The sequence below is a fragment of the Sturnira hondurensis genome, unplaced genomic scaffold (assembly GCF_014824575.4).
Source record: "Sturnira hondurensis isolate 20B ecotype Veracruz unplaced genomic scaffold, ASM1482457v3 Scaffold0002638, whole genome shotgun sequence".
NCBI classification, from domain to species: domain Eukaryota; kingdom Metazoa; phylum Chordata; class Mammalia; order Chiroptera; family Phyllostomidae; genus Sturnira; species Sturnira hondurensis.
In genome coordinates, this window is record NW_028075269.1 from 12556532 (window position 1) to 12575979 (window position 19448).

Here is a 19448-nt window from a genome sequence, read left to right on the forward strand (position 1 = left end):
GTGTCTCAACAAGGAACAGCAACAAGAGTGCATTCCCGTTAACAGGGGCGTCTGGGAGTGGGAACTGTCTGCCCAGGAGGCCGTGCGTGGGGTGCTTCAGGGCGAGCAACCTGGTGCAAGGCTGCCTGGGTTCTTCCTGGTTCCTCTGTGTCCTGGGAAGGTTAGCTCCTCTCGGGTCCTCAGCGTCATCATCTGTGAAATGGGGACTAATCCAATAGTGTCTACCACGTAGAGTTCAGGTGTATTTATCTCTGTTATGTTTTTAGGACAATGCTTGACCCTTACGGAGCTTTTGAGGAGAATTAGCCATTTTTATTAATAGTAACATCATTTTCACATCCACGCACCAGGTGCGCTATAGGTGATGGTTAAAGCGTGAACAGAAAGGCTGCCTAGATCATAGGAGCTGCTGTGTGGAGGGTGTGGGATGCAGCTCTCCGATTTGGGGTGCAGCTCTCTGCAGTGAGGGCCGGGACCCCTCTCACTGCTGCAAACTGTGCATCTTGGAGCGTCAAGGGTCAGTGCCGTAGGGAGGAAGGAGGGCCGCAGAGCAGAGGGGACTTTGGACCCTGTGAAAGCAAAGCAGCTACAGGTCTCTCAGTCTCTCTTTTTATCCGCATTCAAGGTCATGCTTATTGATTTTAGAGAGGGGAGAGGGAGAGAGAGAGGGAGGGAGAGAAACATCGATGTAAGAAAGAAACATTGATCAGTTGCTGCTTGCATGCATCTGGACCAGGGACAGAACCCACAACCCAGGCATGTGCCCTGACCGGGAATGGAACCCACGACCCTTTGGTCTATAGGATGACACTCCAACTAACCCAGCCACACTGGCCAGGTCAGGCCTCTCTTTTTAAATACCTAATGCACTTTGCATTTCATTCTGCAGAAAACAGACAGAAAGAGTAGAGTCCCACTGGACCAGTTGGCTGGACTAGAACCCTCAGGAGCCTTCTTCCCCTCTTTAGTCCCTTCTTGACATCTGAGATTCCAAAGACCGCACAGTAATTGTCCTTTTCCAGAACAAAGCTTGCTTCCAGCTGTCATAGCATGGGAGTACTCAGAAATGTGTTTATTGTAATGAGCCAAACTCCGCTTTCCGGAACCCTTTGATGGTGGCTGTGGGGTGCCGGAGATGCTCACGCATTCTCTGTTTTTAGAAGCATTCAGGCTTGTGATGATGTCAAGTTCCAGCTTCATGAATTGCAGGCCGTGTGATTGGGCCAGCCTCTCTGTCTGCCTGAGGAATGGGTGGAGGGGACAGGCCAAGTGTTTTCGTGCGGTGATGGGTGCGTGGCGGTGATGTCACTGTTCTACGGACCAGGAGTGACTGGGGACCAGGCTTGGGCTCCTCTTCCTGCAACTTGGGAGGAGAGCTGCTCAGACAGCGGAGCAGATATGTCCTTGGTTGCAGGCAGTTTCGGCAGAGCCATTAAGATCTCCCTTCAGTGCCATTGACCTTGCCAGTGGGCCACGTGCCCACAGGAACCAGGCCTTTTACAGTTCCCATGAGGACTGCTGGGAAGCATTGTATGTGGACCCCTCTCACAATGTTGTGGGTCCCTCTTTAAAACCCTCACCCTAGTGCTGGCGACCAGCCACACCCTGGACCAGGCCGCAGGCGTGGTTCCCCTCTTCCCTTTGCTCTGCAAGGCACGTGTCAGAGGAAGACATAAGCTGCAGGTTGTGTGCAAACCAAATCTTGGCGAGTGTGAAGGACTGTGAAAACAGTACATATGTGAAACATGCTTCCCCTGTGCTCTCGGGTGTTCCAGTTCTCTGCCAGGTCCTCCCCTTGTTCTGCATTTCACAAATATTTTGTTTTTCATTCCAGACAGTGGGAGTACAAAGGCAGATTTGTTTCATCATTTAATTTGCTGTTACTGCCAGGCTTTTTCCCCTGCTGATCAGCAGACTTCTCAGTCTTATATTTAAGGCTGACCTTTAGGAAAATTACGTAGGAGCAGTATCATGCTTACCCCATGTTTGGCTGCAGGGTGCATGGGGAAATTAAGAGAGAACAGAAAACTTCAGAGTGAATCTCAGGGGAAGCAGGGGTGCTGCAGCCAAGCTGGGTGGGTGGGGAAGACCCTTTCTTGTTCTTGCCCCGCATGGTACTCGGGGCACTTGCTGTTACTTTACCGAGCCTCCTTTTCCCTCTAAGTAGGAGCCTGCCCTTTGGCATGTGCCCAGAGATACTAGTCATTTACAGAAGTGGCGCCATCCTCCTCTTTGGCTCCCCTGCTGATGTAAACCACCAGCAGAGGCGGCTGCTTAAAGAGAATGAAGGCGGATGGGTGGATCCATGGACGGATAGATGGATAAGGACAGCGGCCTCTCCTTCTGTAACCACACTGCCTCCCAGAAGCCCTCCTGTCCTTTCTCCCAGGGTTAGGGAGATGCCCCTTGACCCTTCTCCCATGGCCCTTCTCTGTCTCTGACTTGTAAACAAGCACATACAGTAAAGGGCTAATGGTACCCTCTGTCAGGTGGTGTTGGAAGCACCAGGACAGCCAGGTAAGGCCCCGCCTGTGTCTTGTTCGCTCTTGTCCTCGCATCAGACAGCGTCAGCTTCGGGCACATGGAAGATGCTCTGTGCACGTTGGTTGAATGGACCCGTGAGAGAAGGGTGACGATTTGAAAGGACGTGTGGGGGCACGTTGGTGCTTCCTCCGTGTATCCGCCGCACACTGCTGCTCTCCCAGAGCTGGTGTTCCTCTCACCTGGGAGCCAGATGGGGTTGCTAAGCAGGAGTGGGGCGCCTCTCCTCTAACACAAACGCACTTGTCTCTCTCCCTCGGATTTTAAAAAGGGGTCACCTAGCCGATCTGCTTTAACAGCTTGTCCTCATAACCTCCCTTTCTGCCTCCCGAAACCCTCATTCCTCCTTGTTAATGAATCTTTCTTCTGAGGATAAGTATCCCTTCAGGGTCTTTCCTGTTTCTTTGGGTCCCAAGGGGTGTGACCTTGGGGAGAACCCTGCCTCTCTCCCTCTCTAAGTCTTTGTGTGGACACCTATCACCCTCAGCTCAGCCACTGTAGCCCTCGCTTGGAATGAGAGGCCAGAGGCAAGGGCTAATGAGGGGTTTCCATGCTCAGGAACAGAGGGCACCCAGCAGCTTCAGCAGCCTCTTCATTTAACCCTGGGCTTGTGGGGACACGCTCTGTGCTTAACACAGCATGGGGGAGTGGCAGACGGCAGGCTTGGCCTTCCCCTGCTCAGCCATTGTCTGCATGGTCTTGGTGCCTGTGTGCAGAGGAGAAGCCAGCACGCCGAAAAGGACACCTGCCTGTGGTTTTGCTGGTCAGTGTGCTTTGGGCATGCACTCCGGCTTCTCTGCCTTCGTTTTCTCGTCCGAAAAGTGACTTGGTATCTCTGAGCCCACTTACAGCTGCAGACGCCTGTCATTTAAAATAGGATGTCGTCTTGTGAAAATAGAGAATGGTTTTCTGGCATGTGGGTACACAAACATAGGGGTGGGTCTGGGGTGGTTTAGGCTTACGCAAAATCGTGGAGACCCCACAAGCACGCAGTGTAGGGGCTTCTGGGTCAGACCGTGGAATTTTAACTGCATACCAGGCACGGTGCCCAGCGCTCTGCATGGATGATCTTGTTCAGTCCTCACAACCACCCCACGAAGTGGGTCCTGTCAGTATCCCCATGTTATAGATGAGGACTCGAGGCTTAGAGAAGGTAAGGAGTTGTCTAAGGTGCTTGAATGGCTCAGCCAAGTTCTGAAGGCAGACATTAAGTGCACGTGAGCAGGCTGATTTCTCTGCCATGCTGCCCCCTGCAGGTAAATGTGTGCCATGCAGGTCTGTACAGCAGTTTCTCAGGCTTAGATGGACTTCCTGCCTCCCTTGTGAAGGGAGTGCATATTGAACGTCCTGCACCACGCTTTCCCACCTCGCAGGAAAATATTGCATTTTCAGTGTCTGCAGTCATGCCTGACTTTTCTCCTTGGACCTGGAGGGTACAGTAGGGCCTTGAAGCATTGGGGTGTTCCTTTGAGCAGTACTTGGCTGCGTTTGGTAAGAATCAGTGGCAAGCAGACCTCAAGGCACTCTGCACTGAGTATGCCCCGTAGGAGGGTGCCCAGGAACCTCTCCCTTCCCCTTCAAACTTCTCACATTTTATATGTATGTGAAAGGCATGGAGATCATGGTAAGAACACAGGTTCTGATTCAGTGGGTCCAGGGCAGGGCTGATTGAATTTCTGACAGACCCTTACGAGGCTGTCGATGCCGTTGGCCTGAGGTCTGCACTTGGAGCAGAGAGGGTCTGCAGGCTCCATCAGAAGGTCCGGGAGGCCTCAGTAAGCCATTTCCAGCAGGCCAAGCCTGGGGCCCAGGATGCTGCGGATGTTCCCAGGACCACACTGAGAAACACTGCCCACACCAGTGGCTCCGAAGCCGCAGTCCTCTGCAGCGTGGCTTCTGTGTCCACCGTAGTAATGAACTTGCCCTGGGGAAGATCACCAAAAACTGCTCATTGTTAGATTCAGCAGACATTCTGATCCTCCCCGACCTCTGAGCAGTGTTGGACTCCATCAACCACACCCTTAACTTCCCTGCTTTGCTTGCTGGGTCCCCCCTCGTCTCCTGGCTGCCCCCCGCCCCCACCCCACAGGCAGCCCCTCCGGTCATTGGTCCCTGCATCATCGTTCACCTGGAAATGAACTCCATCCTTTGCTTCTCATGCATCCTCCCTTGGAGAGCTCATCACTCCCACAAACTAGTGAGGCCCAAATATTTATTTTCTGAATGATCTTCCTAAACCATCTCTCAGATCGTGTTACAGCTCTCTTGCCCGAGTCAGGTGGCAGAGGGCTCGGGAGCCAGCTGGTCCGGGCACAGATCATGCCTGGCCCTGCTGCTTGCCAACCGGAAATCTCCTGCAGGTCATGGAGCTTTCGTAGGCTGCTGTCATCTCATCTGCAGGAGGGGACTGTCCCCTCATCTAGTGAGAGTGCCCAGCACTGGAGCTGCTATACTGTGAGTGCTCAGAAGTCTGCTTGGAGTTTTCTTTAATCGTTAGTTATAAGGAATACGAATGATAGCGGCAGCTCTCAGTGGACCCCCAAAGTGCGCTTTGCAGAGCCCCCTGGCCTGGCCGCCTGTCTCAGTGGCTCCTGCCTGGCCTCCCGTCTCACGTGCTGTTTGTCTTGGCGCCTCTGTTTTCCCTGCATAGCCTTGGTGCCCTGTGGAGCTCCCGCTGCCTCCCCATATCTGCCGTTGTGCTTCTGCTCAGTCTCAGGGGCCTGTGTGGTACGCGAGTCCTGCTCCACTGACCTGATTTCCTTATGTGTCAGTGTCCCCAGTCATGTTTGCAGCCCTGACGTTGGCAATGGCTGTCACTCATGGAGGGCCGTGATACTCGCTGTAGAGTGCATGAATGTTTGAGTGGCAGTGAGCATCAGGATCATCCACTGGCCTAGAGGACAAGCACTTCGTATGTTTAAGGGTTTTTTACTTCATTATGGATGAAAACTTAGGAATCATCCCCGTGGCCTCTCTCGTACTAGCTGCCCCCTCTCCGCAGTCCAGTCCACTGACAAGTCCAGTCAGCGCCACCTCTAAAGCAGTGGATCTCTGCCAGGGGGCACTTTGACCCTTAGGTCACTGGGCAATGTCCAGAGACATTTTTGGTCATCACAACTTGGGGTGCCCCTGACACCAGTGGGTAGAGGCTAGAGATGCCGTGAAACATCCTACGATGCACAGCACAGCCCTCCAAGCAAGGAAATCTCCAGCCCACATGTCAGTAGTGCAGAGGTCCAGACACTGTGGTCTAGAGCAGGGTCTCCAACCTTCGGGCCGCGGGCCAGTACCGGTCTGCACCTGGTAGGAACCGGGCAGCACCGCAGGAGTTGAGCTTGAACGTAGTGTGCTTGAGTCATCCTGAAACCGTCCCCCGCACTCCAGTCCATGGAAAAATTGTCTTCCACGAAGCCGCTCCCTGGTGCCAGAGGTTGGGGACCACTAGTCTAGAGGGCCCTGAGTTCGTGTATGGCTCTCCATCTTCCCCACTCCCACACTGGACTGATCTTCCCACCCACTCCTCCATGCCCTCAGTCTAGGCAGTAGCTGATCTTTAAAAAAGATAAATAAGTCCCTTGTAAAGCTTCCCATCGCACCTGAGATCAAACCCAAACTCCGGCTGAGGAAGCCCTCCCCGACGGACTCCTGCCCCCTGCCCCCTGCCCCCTGCCCCCTCACTGATGCCTGATCCCTGGCTTTCTGCTCTAGTCCCACCCTGCCGTCCTTCTTTCTAGTCTTCTGTAACTTCAGAACTCTTGACATTTGGGGGCCAGATGGTGTTTGCTGGGGGTTCTGCACATTGTAGGACGGTTCGCAGCATCCTGGGGCTGCCCACCAGATGTCAGCAGCACTCACTGCCCTCGCCCCCAGCATTGTGGAAGGTTGCCTTGCGAGCAAACCAGAACCGGGGAGGAATGCGGCCAATTTAGTACCTTCTTTGGAAAGAACAGCTCTTTTATTTCGATGTTTCCACCCCTCCTAGATTCCAGGGGCTCTTAGAAAGTTTTGTTTCTTTACTTACATCGGGAGACTTGTACAACTTGTTAACACTATTCTACTTTTAGAACACTTCCGTCACCCCCAAGAGAAGCCCCCTAGTACTGGTTTCTGACTTCACTGTGATGTGATTGGAGGACATATGTAGTATGATTTCACTCCTCTCACGTGGACCCAGGTCCGTTTCATGGCCTCAAGTTTGGAACACCCTGGGGGATGTGGCGTGCGCACCTGAGGAGAACGTGGGCCCGGCCGCGGGTGGGTGGGGAGGTCCATGGGAGTCTGTGGGTCTGGCTGGTTTACAGCGCCATCCCCGTCTATCCTGTTCCATCCTGGACCCCACGTACTCTGCCCATCACTGGGGGTGGAGGACTGGAGCCTCCAACCCCCAAGTGTCAAGGTCGGTTTCTCCACTCAGTTCAGTCGGTGCGTGTGTCATGTGTTCGTGGCTGTTTTTAGGTGCATACAGTTAAGTCTTCCTGATGGTTTGACCATTTCTTTCTCTTTAGGAGATTTTTTTGTTCTTAAATCCTGCTTTGTCTGGTTCTGTTTTGCACAGTCACTCCAGCTCTCATGATTTTGGATAGTTTTTTTGTAGGACTCCATGGTTACCCTAGTACAGAGTCAGGGTTCAAGGTCACCGCACCCGTGGGGTAAAGTAGAAGCTGAGGATCGCAGTCTTGGCTTTAAAGTGCGCCCACAGCTGCCGAGAGGTGAGATCCCTGGGCCCGTGCGCTTCCCGGGACTGCTGTTGAAGGAAGCTCTGCATGTCTCCACGAAGCCCTGTCCTGCAGGGAAACTTGAGCGGGTTGAGTTCCATTTTCCTGAAAGCGCTGTGTTCAGTCCTCCTTGTGGCAGACAGGACGCTCTCCCGGTCAGCTGGTCAGAGCAGCCAGAGGCCACCTGCCTCCCTGCCTGCCTCCCGGTGTGCGGGACTGCGTCTCTCAGCTCAGGTCCTGTTGTCCTGTGGGTCTCACCACGTGTGGCCTCCCGTCACAGACCTGTCCCTGGCGCCCTCTGCAGGCGTCATAACAACACAAAGTCTGAGCCCTGAGTTTTTCTGTGTACGTTCATTGTCTAGAGAGGTGCAGGTAGGAGGGCCCGTGAGAGACACTTCTAGAAAGCCAGTTAGAAATGAGCCGCCTCTTCACAAATCTGAAGGAAGTAGAATGTGCAAAATAAAAATGAGGAGGTAAGAAAAAAAACCTCCCAGTTTGCCAGGGGCCCAGTGGGCGGGAGAGGGTGGACGCTCTCTGAAAAGCAAATCCTCCTTTTGGCCCAGGCGACCCTCCTTGCCCTGCAAGGTGGAGAGCGATCTGGAATGGGTTCTTTCTTCCTCACTCATGTTTATGCAAACCTGAAACCCCCCCTTCGGTTCTCACTTCCCTCCCTCCCTCTTCCTTTTTTCTCTCTTCCCCTTTTTCCTCTCATGTCGGAGGAGTTGTCCCTCAGACACTCCCTCTCCTGGAGTTGGCCAGCGCCTTGATCGAAGCGCTCCTTTGAAGGTGGGGACCCACCTATTTTATCCGCCTCTGTCCCCACATCTGTTCTTAATCCCTGGGACTCTGATCAACTGTCAGGAAGTGTTCCCTCCACGTGGTGGGAAGCCTCCCCAGGCTAAGTTATCTGACCCATAGTTATTTATCTTTATAGAGCTTTTTTCCTCTCAAGGTTTTTCTGTAGAAGAACCAGTTGAGGATGCCTGGGTTTCCTGCTATTAGATTCTTCGGACTTTTCATTCCAAATGCATGTGCATACACACCCCTTCATACACATGTATGTGTGAGTAGTAAATCACCAAAACAGGTAGCCTAAAAAAAACCCCAAAAACCTTCAGGCAATAAGAAAACTTTCTAATGCCAAGCTTGTTAACTTGTTTTGCCTTTTTCCTGTCATTTTTAATAATAAAATTACCTTAAAGGTCACTGACAGGCACTTTGAATTCCCTTATTGTTTAGAGTGCCCTTTTTCCTAAAAGCCCTGAGAATATCAGACTTGGCTCTCTCTTTAGTTTCCTCAGGGTTTTTGGGGAGTGAGGAGGGTATTTCTTTGACTTACAGAGCCTCATGATATCATTGTCAGTCCATAAAGATTTCTCCCATAAAGAAACAACTCCGACACATTTCCTTCCTTTAAAAGGATGTCTGCTGGCTCCCATGCTGAGTGTCCAAAGCCCTGCCTGCCTCTCCTCCAGCCTCACGTCCTGCCACACACTCTGTCTTCCCAATGCCCTGACTTCCGCCAGGTCTCCTCACAGCTCAGAGCTTTGGTTTGTGCCCTTCGTTTGCCTGGGTGCCCTTCCCTGTCCTTTCTCACCAGCATTCTCCCGCTGATCTTTCATACCCAGCTGAAATAGCACTCCTCTGCCGCACCGCCAGGGTCCCCCAGGCTGAGTGCATTGCTCTCTTTTGGGGGGTTTCTTTTGCACTCTGTCTCTTCCCTACAGATCGATTGAGCATCCACTGATGGGCAGAAACCGTTTGAAAATAATAATAATAAATGATAACAGTAATCACAGTAGCCTGTACTGTGTACTACTGTATAACACTCTTACCCAATGCTATACTTTATAGTGTATAATCAAATAATAATAGCTAACATTTAATATGTATATAACAGTAGCTAATACAGTATGAATTATCACAGCTCTGTATTCCAAAGAAGACTTATGTAATTGTGACATTGTCTCATTTAATCCCCGTAGCAACTCAGCAAGGTAGGTACTGATAGTGTCCCCCTTTGCTGATGAGGAAGATGAGGTGCAGAGAGGTGAATTGACTTACTGTGAATTGTAGCCAGAAAGTGGGACCAGTTCTTGACCCCAGGCAGGCTGACGTGTAACCCCGTGTCCTTACCTCCTGTGATACAGCCTGGTAGGGCAAACGTTTTACAGTTCCTACTGCATTTACCACATTTCATTGCAGTAATCTGTTTACTGTCATTTTCTTTCCTTCTTGACCAAGTGTTCCTTACCCAGGGAATTCTCGGTAGCAGAAGTCATGTTTGAGTGTTTGGTTCTCTCTGCAGCCTCCATGCTGGGTCCTGTGTGTGGCTGAAGCATCCGAGAATTAATGCTGATGGAAAAACAGCCTAGCGAGTGAGGTCTCGGGTAGTCCAAACGCTGCATTGACTCAGCCTCATTTCCCCAGGACCATCCACGCGTGTGGAGAGCAGTGTGTGGAACCGTGAACCATGCTAAGCAGGGGAGGATGCATCAGGTCCCTGCTGGATGCCAAGCGTTAGGCCATTTCCTCTACGTGCAGAATCTCCTGTTTTCCAACCACTGGTGCGGTCTGTGTGCTCTTCACGCCCCTTTGCAGATGGGGACACAGAGGCCAAAGGAGGTTCAGTGACTGTCTGAGGTCTCAGCTGTTCGGAGGCAGAACAAGGATAGAAACCCAGATGCTCTCGAGCCCTGAGCCCTCCTGACCTCTCAGCCCCAGGGCTGTAGGCCTCCTATTTTAGTTTTCAAAGAGGAAATGTGTAGAAAGAATTTTCTGTCTGAGAATCTTCTGGCAAAGCTGCTTTGACTAGTATCGTCTTTCTGTGCTTACAGTCCGGTTAGCCTGTGACCTTTTGCTTTCTCCACTCCCCGGGGGGTGTCTCTGCAACAGCCAGCTTGGCGTTTTAGGAGGAAGTAACTGGCTGAGATACCTGAGCACTAGAACTTGGAGTCCACGCCCGCAGTCACGCAGAGCGGATCTGCTGGAACAAGCAAAGGAGTTTTTAGATCAACCAATAAGGATTCGTAAAGGCTTGAATTCCAGGTGTGGATTCAGCTTGCTGGGCTTTTTGGGAACAAAGTGAAAGACCTGTCCCCCTCCCCCCCTTAGAGAATCTGGGCATATGGCTTCTTAAATGTATGATTTTTATAAGACCCTTTTTGCTCTTTTGCTCCCACCCATGATGTCAGTTTTGACTTTTCAAAGGAGCCACAGTTTGACTTTTTACAAAGTGAACCAGGGGACAGAATATACTAGCAATTTCAGATCCATTACTTTCTGCAGAGTTTTTAGTGGCATGGGTTTAGCCACAAACCCAAGTGGGCTATCACTTAGGGAATTGTGTGCATGTTCATTCAAATTATGTGAATTTTCTAACTTGATCTTTTTCTGCTGTGTACTTAGGTGTAATACTTACACCTAGTATTCTCCCATCTTTAGCGTGAGCTGAATTGTAGCTACTCATAGCACAGTTGTTCTGAGAAATAGGGTTTTTACTTTGTTAGTTAAATAAAAGATACCAGGTCCTTTTCCTGGTAAGAGAAACAAATTCATACCGACCCCCTTTCAGTTCTCCCATGACCCCTCGTTCCTGCCTCCGGCCTTTGCACATGCTGTTTCCCCCCCTTGGAACAGCCTCCACTCCACAGTCCCACTGGCGCCAGACTTCCATCTGTGCGTAACTGTCTCCTGTGTCTCCTCATCGTGTGCAGGGGAGACGCAGAATTTGTGAAGGAGTGCTAGTTGAATAACCAGCCAAATGAGCCAGGCCTCAGACTGTCTGAGCCTTAAACTGGTTTTCTCCTTAGGTGCACGTGGTGTGTGTGTCTCCACGGAGCCTGGCTTTTCTCTGAGAGTCATTTTCTGACCTTGGCCTCCTCCCCAGTTTGAGATTGCGTGTCCTCTAGCTCCCCCATCAGAGCACTCCCAGCACTGCATGCAGAGGCTCATTGACTTGTCCTTTCGGTCAGGAGTGCTATTCAGTTGCCACACAACTGACTCAGTGCCTGACAGATACGGTAATATGATGCTCAGGAATATTTTGTTACTGGCCAAGAGGGGGCATAAATACAGGGTCTGGCACAAATAACACTGCTTTTAACTGACAAAATCTTGTTACAGAATCATAAGCAGGTAATTCTATAACAGCGATATCACACTCAAGCACACGATCTGACGTTTTAGGTGAAATGTTCTGTTTAAAAATGTAAGTGATTACACCCATATTATGACCCTGCCAGCCATGCTCAAGCAGGTGTTACTTCTGCTGGACCCTGCTTTTTTTGGTTCCTTTGACCCTGTTTTGTGTTGTGCACAGGTGAAGTGCTAGTCCTTCAAAAGTGGTCAGAGCAGGTGCACAGCCCCGTGACTAAACATCTGTGTAACTTACAAAGTGACTACCTTGATGAGCTCATCCCCATCTGATCCCATACACACTTCCCGACTGTGTTACTAACTGTATTCCCCGTATTCTCCAACGACGAGTTTGTACTTCTGAATCCCTTGGCCTTTTCCGCCCTTCCTCCCAGCCCCTCTCCCATCTGGCAGCTGTAAAAATGTCCTGTGTATCTGTGAGTCTGTTTCTGTTCTGCAAAAACAGAAAAGCAGACAGAATTGGTTAAGAATTTTAAAGTTCTAAGAGGGCCTTTTTGCTAAGACAGAAGTGTTTGAATATGAGCCGTCAGCCTTTTGTGTAAAGCAGAGTGATTTTGTGTCTCGCTCAGGACCCTGGAAGAGGAGAGAACCTGTGGGAATGGGGAAGGGTTGCAGAGACCTGTGGCTCCCTCGTGGGCGGCGCTGTTCTCGTGGTGACTGCGCTGTCTGGGATGAGTTAGACTTGACTCCAGGGTGCGATGATCCACGTGTGCCCGGTGTTGTCCTCGTAGCCAGAACTCTTGGAGGGGCCTCTGGTCTGCGTCGTGGCAACATCAGGAGAAGGGCCGATGAGGTCGTTTGCTCCCTCGCCGTGAGACAGGCGAGTCTGTCTGAGGAGGACGTTCACATGTTAGCGTTCGTTGCCATCCCGTGGGTGCTGAGTGAAAATGCAGATCCCCCCGGGGAGGCCCAGGAATTTACATTTTCACAACATCCCTGGAGTCGCTGCTGCAGGAGGAGCACCGAGCCCCTTCTTCGTGAAACACTGCCTCACGGCACAGGAGTTTCAGGGGAAGTATTGGCAGACGGGACAGTCCTTGGCAGGAGGGCCCACCCTTTGTCAGAGACCTTAGATGGAGGGCAGAGTGCAGCAAAGTCAGCTCAAGGAGCACCTCCTGGGAGGAGGGCCGCTCGGCAGCCTGTGCTTGGTGTAACCCAGGGAGACAACAGTTCCTGCAGGATTGATGCCTGCACCCGGCGCAAATTTAGAGAGAGAAAAAGAGGAGTCATGGTTTCCTTGACCACAGAGGAATGCCCCCTAGTCTGCAAAGAATTGAAAACGCAGTTGTTAAACCAAAGGGAGACAGAGACCGATGGAGAGTGATGAGCACAGGCAGTGGTGGGGGACCTGCCTGACACAATGCAGAGGAACCGCACCGAGTTCTCAGCCTGTGGGCTCCTACCTAGGGAGAACCTCGCCGGCCGGAGCAGCAGCGACCCCCTCGGACAGTCCTGGGCTGGAGGCTTTCCCCAGGGTGGTCTGTGGCCAGAAGACAGTACCAGGTCCTCAGGGAGGAGGCAGTCGGTTATCAGAAGGAGACCCAAATGTGAAATATGTAGATCCTTTGACCCAGTGGTTATACCTTAAAGAGATACTGTACAAGTGGGAAAAATAACCTAGGTGTCTGGATGTGCATTGTTTATTGAAAATACCCCAAAGGTCCACCAGTATTGGGACTTGTGGGCACATAGACACAGTAAAATTACTCTTAGCCATCAAAAGTGATGGTGTAGACCTGTAGTTAGCAACAGAACACATTCAGTGTGACAGTGTTTTTTTAAGTCACAGGAGCAGGGTTCAGAGTAGTGTAATATTTCATGGGTGCGTTTAGTCAGCATAGTCTGATGTCTGTTTATTAATTTGGTCAGTAGTCACTGGCAACTTAGGTACCAGGCACTGTTCTGGGTACAGGACGTAGACCAGTGGGTAAGACAGAGGTCCTTTGCTCACAGTGAAGGGCTTGGAGCCCGCAGCACCCACATCGCCTAGAAGCGCATTAGCAATGCAGGATCCGGGCTCCACTCCAGACGGGCCACGTTTTAGTGCCGTCCTGGGCTGTCACTCTGCACACCGTAGTTTGTGAGACTGTGCTGTAGGAGCACGTTAACCAACTCCCACACTGGGTTTTCCTGGGTGGCAGCAGTTTGGGGTAATTTTTATATTTGCCTCTGTATGTTTCTCTATCGTTTGAATTTTTCGCATTGAGCAATGTCTTGAGTTTACAAAGCAAGGATGGTAATTATGCATGAGAGCTTTAAGGCTCCTGCTTCTGGTTCCTTGGGCTGCCTCGGGGACACACTGGCGGCATCCTGAAGCAGGAGCTGGCTGCGGCAGCTGTTGCGCATTTGGCCAGCCACGAAGGTCCGGGAGACACACCCGGAGTACGGGTCTGTGGCTGCAGCTGTTGTCACAGTCTGCGAGATGCTGCAGGCCTGATGAGCTGAGTTCATGGCCCTTGTGGCTGAACAGAGCGGCTCTGGTGTTGCAGCCTTGGTTCACCGTTTACCGTGATTACACGTGGGGAGAGCCTGGGCAGCAGCTGTAGAGGGCCACCCTGCCTGCAATGTCCGCCGTCTTCCGGGACCAGCGGGCAGCACTGCGCCCTTCCTGAGCAGGTCGGGAGCCACAGGCGTCATGCCTGGTGACGAGTGCTTCTGTCCAAGGCCTGGAAGGTTCTGGCCATGCAGAAAAGAGCCTTTGAGTCTCATGTCCACTTTTCTTGACGCCTCTCCTGAATCTGATCCCTGAGGTGGCCCTTAGCAGGGTGTGGCCCTTGGCAGGGTGTGGCCCTGCAGCATCCTGTCCGACTCAAGGTGTAGACTTGGGGCTGGAGAACTGGATTCTGGAGCAATCTGACCCCAACTAATAGCCTGGTGGCTTTGGGTAAGCCGCCATTGCCTCCTTGGGCCTCAGTTTTCCTTGTCTCTGAAAAGTGAGGGTTGGTTTCTGAGTGAGCCTGTGTGAATTACCTGCTGTGCTTGGAGTGTCGTGCATGTAAAGATCGAGCCTTGGCCCTGAGGGCATCTCAGCCTGGTAACACTGGGGTGTCGCCTGGTCCACCCCATCCCAATTCTGGCATGACCCCCAAACTCTGGGCCAAGGGCTCTGGGCTTCCTGCACGGTGGATGCCAAGGCAGCTTTGCATTTGGGGCGGTGGTGAATAGAGGTTATTGCATGTTTGTTTATGTCCTTGCTGTTAAAATAAAAAGTCAGCAACTGTGTGAGCCCTTTGTCCATTCCTATCTAGTTACTTTTTTTTAAGTTTTATTTTACTGGTCTGTGAAATTCAGAACTGGAACAACCAGGCTGTTAGGAGGGGAAGGACTCAGATCAGGAAATAAACCAGCCCCCAGGAGAGCCCTGATTCCCGTCTTGCTGGCGAAAGCTGCCACTTCAAAAAGTTCATGGAGCAGCTCCTTGCAAAGCGATGGACTTCAACACGCATTCAGGGGAGTGGAGTCACCCTGTCTGCCTTTGTCAGTGCGAGCTTAGGCACAGAGTCCTTCCGCCTTTTGCCAGGGCTGCTGAGGTTCATGCTGAAATCTCCCCTCCGTGGAGATGGGGGCCAGACTTTGTCCAGGACCCCGCTAAGCCTCACAGCAGGTCACACAGGCAGGGAGCAGCTGACAGCTGCTGTCAGCGACTGGCCTCTCTCTCTGAGCCTCTGCCAGGCGCTCGGCTGGCCGCCTGTGATCCACCGCGGAGGTCGCCTTAGCCGCGTCTGGTGGTGCAGATGTAAATCATAACAGGACAGGCTCCCTCTGAGCATCGGAGCATCCCTGGCCAGGCAGGACGTCTGATGACTAATCCCTGAGGAGAGAGTGCAGGGGCAGGGGAAGAGAGCTGGTTAATTGAATGGTAGCTAATTCATTTGTAGTTATTCATCTTCTCGCTCACTTTTCTCTCTCATTATGAGGTGTAGGCCTTTGGAGCTGGGATTGCTGGGCCTTAGAGATATGTAAGGAGGTCACAGAGAAGATGAGTCAAGAGCAGGGTTCGAGTCTTGACTCAGTTTATTAGCAGATGTGAAGCTACTTCACATCTGGACCTCAGTCTTATCTGTAAAATGGGTTTTGTGAGGAGTCGATGAGATATTTGTAAAACATAGAGTGCAGTGCCTAGCCCGTTCCAAGTATTTAGAAAATGCTAACTAGTATTACCCAATCCTCCTATCTCCCTTTGTAGGTCTCTTGTATGTTCAGCAAGTATTTGTTAGCCATCCGGTGTAGGCTCCTTCCAGAGTGGTGAGTGATACTATTCAAGTGAGGGTCTGTTCATCACCAAACAGCCCAACACAAAGCTGGTGACATCTTTGCTATGAAGGACAAGAAGGAAAAGCAGGGTAGGGGCTAGAGTGACTGTGGGTGGGAGGCAGGGTTCTACTATAGAACATACTGGTTAAAGAGACCTCAGTGGTTAAAGAAACCTAAGTAAGTGAGGGGGGAGCCGTGCCGATCCCTGGGAGAAAGGCATTCCAGCTAGAGGGAGTGGCTGGTGCGAAGGTCGTGTGGTGGCACTTTGCCTAGTGGGCTCAAGGAGGAGCCAGGAGGCTGAGCATGGAGAGTGGACAGGCCAGTAGTTGGAGAGGTCTCCGGGAGCACATGGTGCTAGGGGGGTGGTGCTGGGCTTCTTCAAGGTGGTGGGAAGGCAGTGGAGTTCCAGATGGCGGAGCGGCACATGGGGGTTTATGAGGAAACCCCCTGTTTGGAGGGTAAAAAGCCTGTAGGTATTTTCTTCCCTTAGCCTTAGAAGGACGGCCTGAGCAAGGCCGGCTGGCCCTCTTAATTTGAGTGCCCCTCACTGAGTCTGGCCTATAGCGGTTATTACTGTGACTTTCTATTTCCCTCATCCCTTCTCCATTTATTAATTGGAATTTTTCCGAAAGGAAGCACTTTTCTTTCTCCCTCATTTACTTATTTATTCAGCAATTTGTCATGCCAGTTTGGACTCACAGGCGTTTATTATATTCTCTGGGTTTCGAGCCAGTACTATTTTTGTTTATTTTGTTGCTTAAAGTATTCTACCTTTGGTCTTTGGGAACTCAGTCCTTCACGTTGATTCCTGCACCCTTTTGACACATCTCCATCATATCATGAATGCTTCTCTACTTTCTGGCAACACTCCGGATTTATCTTGTATTTCGCCCCTGGAATCAGCCACTTCTTCAGGGAGCCCTGGTTCCCTTTACTGGCTAATGGTGTTTAGAAACCAAGATCTGGGCATGCTCACTGCTGTCAGGGTGCACTGACCGCTCGTGTCTTTCTTAGCAGATGGAGCTAGGAGATAGAAGCATACACCTTGCCCCATACACACAGACATCAGCAATCCAACCTCCCTCCCTCTGGGCCTCCCTCCCTGTCTCTGTGTGTCTGTGTCTACACTCACGTGTATCTGTGTCTAATCTGTTTGGACAAACCTGAGCCCAGTACAGAGCCTCAGGGTACATTTTAGCCTTCCCACTGTCCTTATTTGTAACTTCTCCCTCTGATAGGGAGACACCTTGCTGTTACAAAAGTAACTTCAAAGTCCCTGATCCATCCCCTGTGACAAACAAGTACAGCTAGAATACCGGATTTGTGTGCTATTTTTTTTTTCCTTTAACCTTATAGAATCCAGTAAAGATCATCATTTCATAGTTAGTTAGGCTGGTTCTTTTCTTCCCCAACCCCTTCAGTGTGGTGGTGTTATTCATCTGCAATACATACAACTGTGTGCTTTTGTTGCTATTTATATTGCATTCTAAGTCTGTACACACGCATACGCATGGTTGATTTCAACTGTTTGCTCTTTGGATGTGTGGAATATCATCAGAGTCCTGAGTCGGAGTTTCGCAAACAGACTCCGAGAAACGTGCAGCCTTCCCATCCCTGCTGCCTCGTCCCATTCCCACTTCCCCATCTTCGCACCCCTTTCCCACCCACCCTGTGCTGGTAGCTGGAGTCTTTCATTTCTGGCTTATTCTTCCTGGATTGCTTTTGCACAGATAAGGTAATTCATGTATATTTTCTTTTAAAGTATATTTTATTGGTTATGCTGTTCCAGCTGTCCCAATTACTTTCTCATAGCCCCTTCTCTTACTATATAGAGAGTCAAAGTATTGTAGCTCCTCTTTGCAGTTTGCTTTTTCCACTTAACGGTCAGTCCTGGAGAGCACTTCACATCAGTTCACAGAGATCGTCCAGGATGATGGGCTCCTTAAACTTTGGTCATCAGAAAAAAAGTTTAACAGCTCAAGGATCAGTTTTAGACCTCTCTAAGCCTATTGATGATGATGATGATGATGGCAATGATGGTGATAAATAACATAAGCATTGTCATTAATGGGCAGCTATAGCACAGGTGGCAAACACAAGGCCAGTGGGCCTAGCCCAGCCCTCCACCTTGTTTTATCCGGCCTGACAGCGTGTTTCTACCCAGCGGCAGTGCCAAGCTCCTTGGCCCTAGTTAAGGAGTAGTTACATTTACACTGTTCTAACATTCTGGCCCTTTGGAGGCAACCACGAGGCTGATGTGGCCCCTGGTGGGAATGAGTTGACACCCCTGCTCTACAGTGTGCTATGCTCTGTGCTAAACATTCGACATAGATGATCTCACTGGATATTTTTTAGAGCCCTATGAGGTAGATATTAGCTTGAATTTACTGATACGGAAGTTGAAACTCAGTAATATTTGAAAACTTGCCCAAGGTCATGAAAAAATGGAGCCTCAGTCACTCTCTCCTACGTTTGTGCTTCTGAAGGGCCCACCAGCTCCCCGATGGACACTCCAGGCTGAAACAAAGCCACGTGGTCTTTTAAAGCCAAGGTGTGTCCCAGCCCTTAAAACCCTCTTGATTGTGGGTCACCAGGAGCTTGAGGATGATTCACTGCCTGTTTGGTCCGAAGAAACGGCCCTTCCTTTTGAGGACGCTGAGCCCTGCTTCAAAGACAGGAGATGAGGGCCATGCCAGGTGGAATCTGCTACCCAGGATGCAGTTAATCACTAGCCAGAGCAGCCAGGCCCGTGACTGGGAAAGGACGTCACGCCACAGGGCTGTTTGGTTAGCAGGACACTCAGCCGAGCCTGTGTTACAGCAGTTTCTTTTAAAGCTGTTTGCACAGCCGAAGTGGAAGAGGAATTTCTTTGAGCAGGAGACGGACTTCTGTTTCAAAAAGTATCAGATGCTGGTGGAGGCAGCACGATGGATTTGGTTGAGAGCATGGCTTCTGGGGTCTAAATGCCCTGGGCCCTCGTGCCAGGGCCAGACTTGTAGTTCTGCGCCCTTGAGCAAGTGACTTTACCTCCCAGCGCATATCTGTGGAATGGGGATAAGAACTGTACCCGTCTTTGTCGAGGGCCCCGAGACTATCCTCAGGTTCAGTGATTTGCTCGGAGGATTCGTAGAACTTGGCCTGTAGTCAGTCATACAGCTGTGATTGATGACAGCAAAGGAGCCAAAGCAGAACCAACGAAGGGAAAAGAGGCGAATGGAGCAAAGTCCAGGGAAACCCAGTTCAGACTGGTAGGAGTCCTGTCACCCAGCAGCACCACACAGGCTGCGCTTAAGCCCCCAGCAGTGGTTGTGATGCCCCGTGTGAGATGTTTTCCAGTGGGGACGGATGCTTGTCAGACTCGGTGCCCAGCGTTTTCCCTGGGAGTGGGTCAGCCACAGAGGCACCCTCTCGCACACTCTCAGGGAAAAAGCAGGTGTTCCGCATAAACTGCACCATCTGCATGAAGAGTTTGGGCACAGTGAACCGTTAGTATGAGAGGGTGGTACAAACCCTCAAGCAGGGGCCAGCCTTGCCAGCAGTCTTGGGCCTGTTGCATTCATTTCTTTCTGCACACCGCCCCATTGGGTGGTTGCTGGGTAGATTAAAAGAGATGATCCGTGTGAAGCGACAGCCATGCCGTCTAGGACAGTAAGCACTCAGTGAATGTCAGCAATTACTTTGACAGTCAGGGAATGAATTTTGAATGGCTCGTTAGCACCTTAAGAGCAGGCTCCATTCATCATCCATCTACTCACCGATTCATTCCTGTTGTTAGCACAC

At 51.1% G+C, this 19448-nt stretch overlaps 1 protein-coding gene across 4 annotated transcripts in view; it reads left to right on the plus strand.

Moving 5' to 3' along the window:
* LDLRAD3 (low density lipoprotein receptor class A domain containing 3) overlaps positions 1 to 19448 on the plus strand; it is a 209132-nt gene that overhangs the window by 73848 nt on the left and 115836 nt on the right. The window contains exon 1 of one of the 4 annotated variants that reach the window (XM_037040519.1): positions 15627 to 15757. The exons of the other annotated variants lie outside the window; for them this stretch is intronic. Within the exon in view, the coding sequence (XP_036896414.1) occupies positions 15733 to 15757 (25 nt within the window). The 5' untranslated portion in view covers positions 15627 to 15732. Of the gene's footprint in view, positions 1 to 15626; positions 15758 to 19448 lie in introns of those variants that run through there. 4 annotated transcript variants of the gene reach the window in all.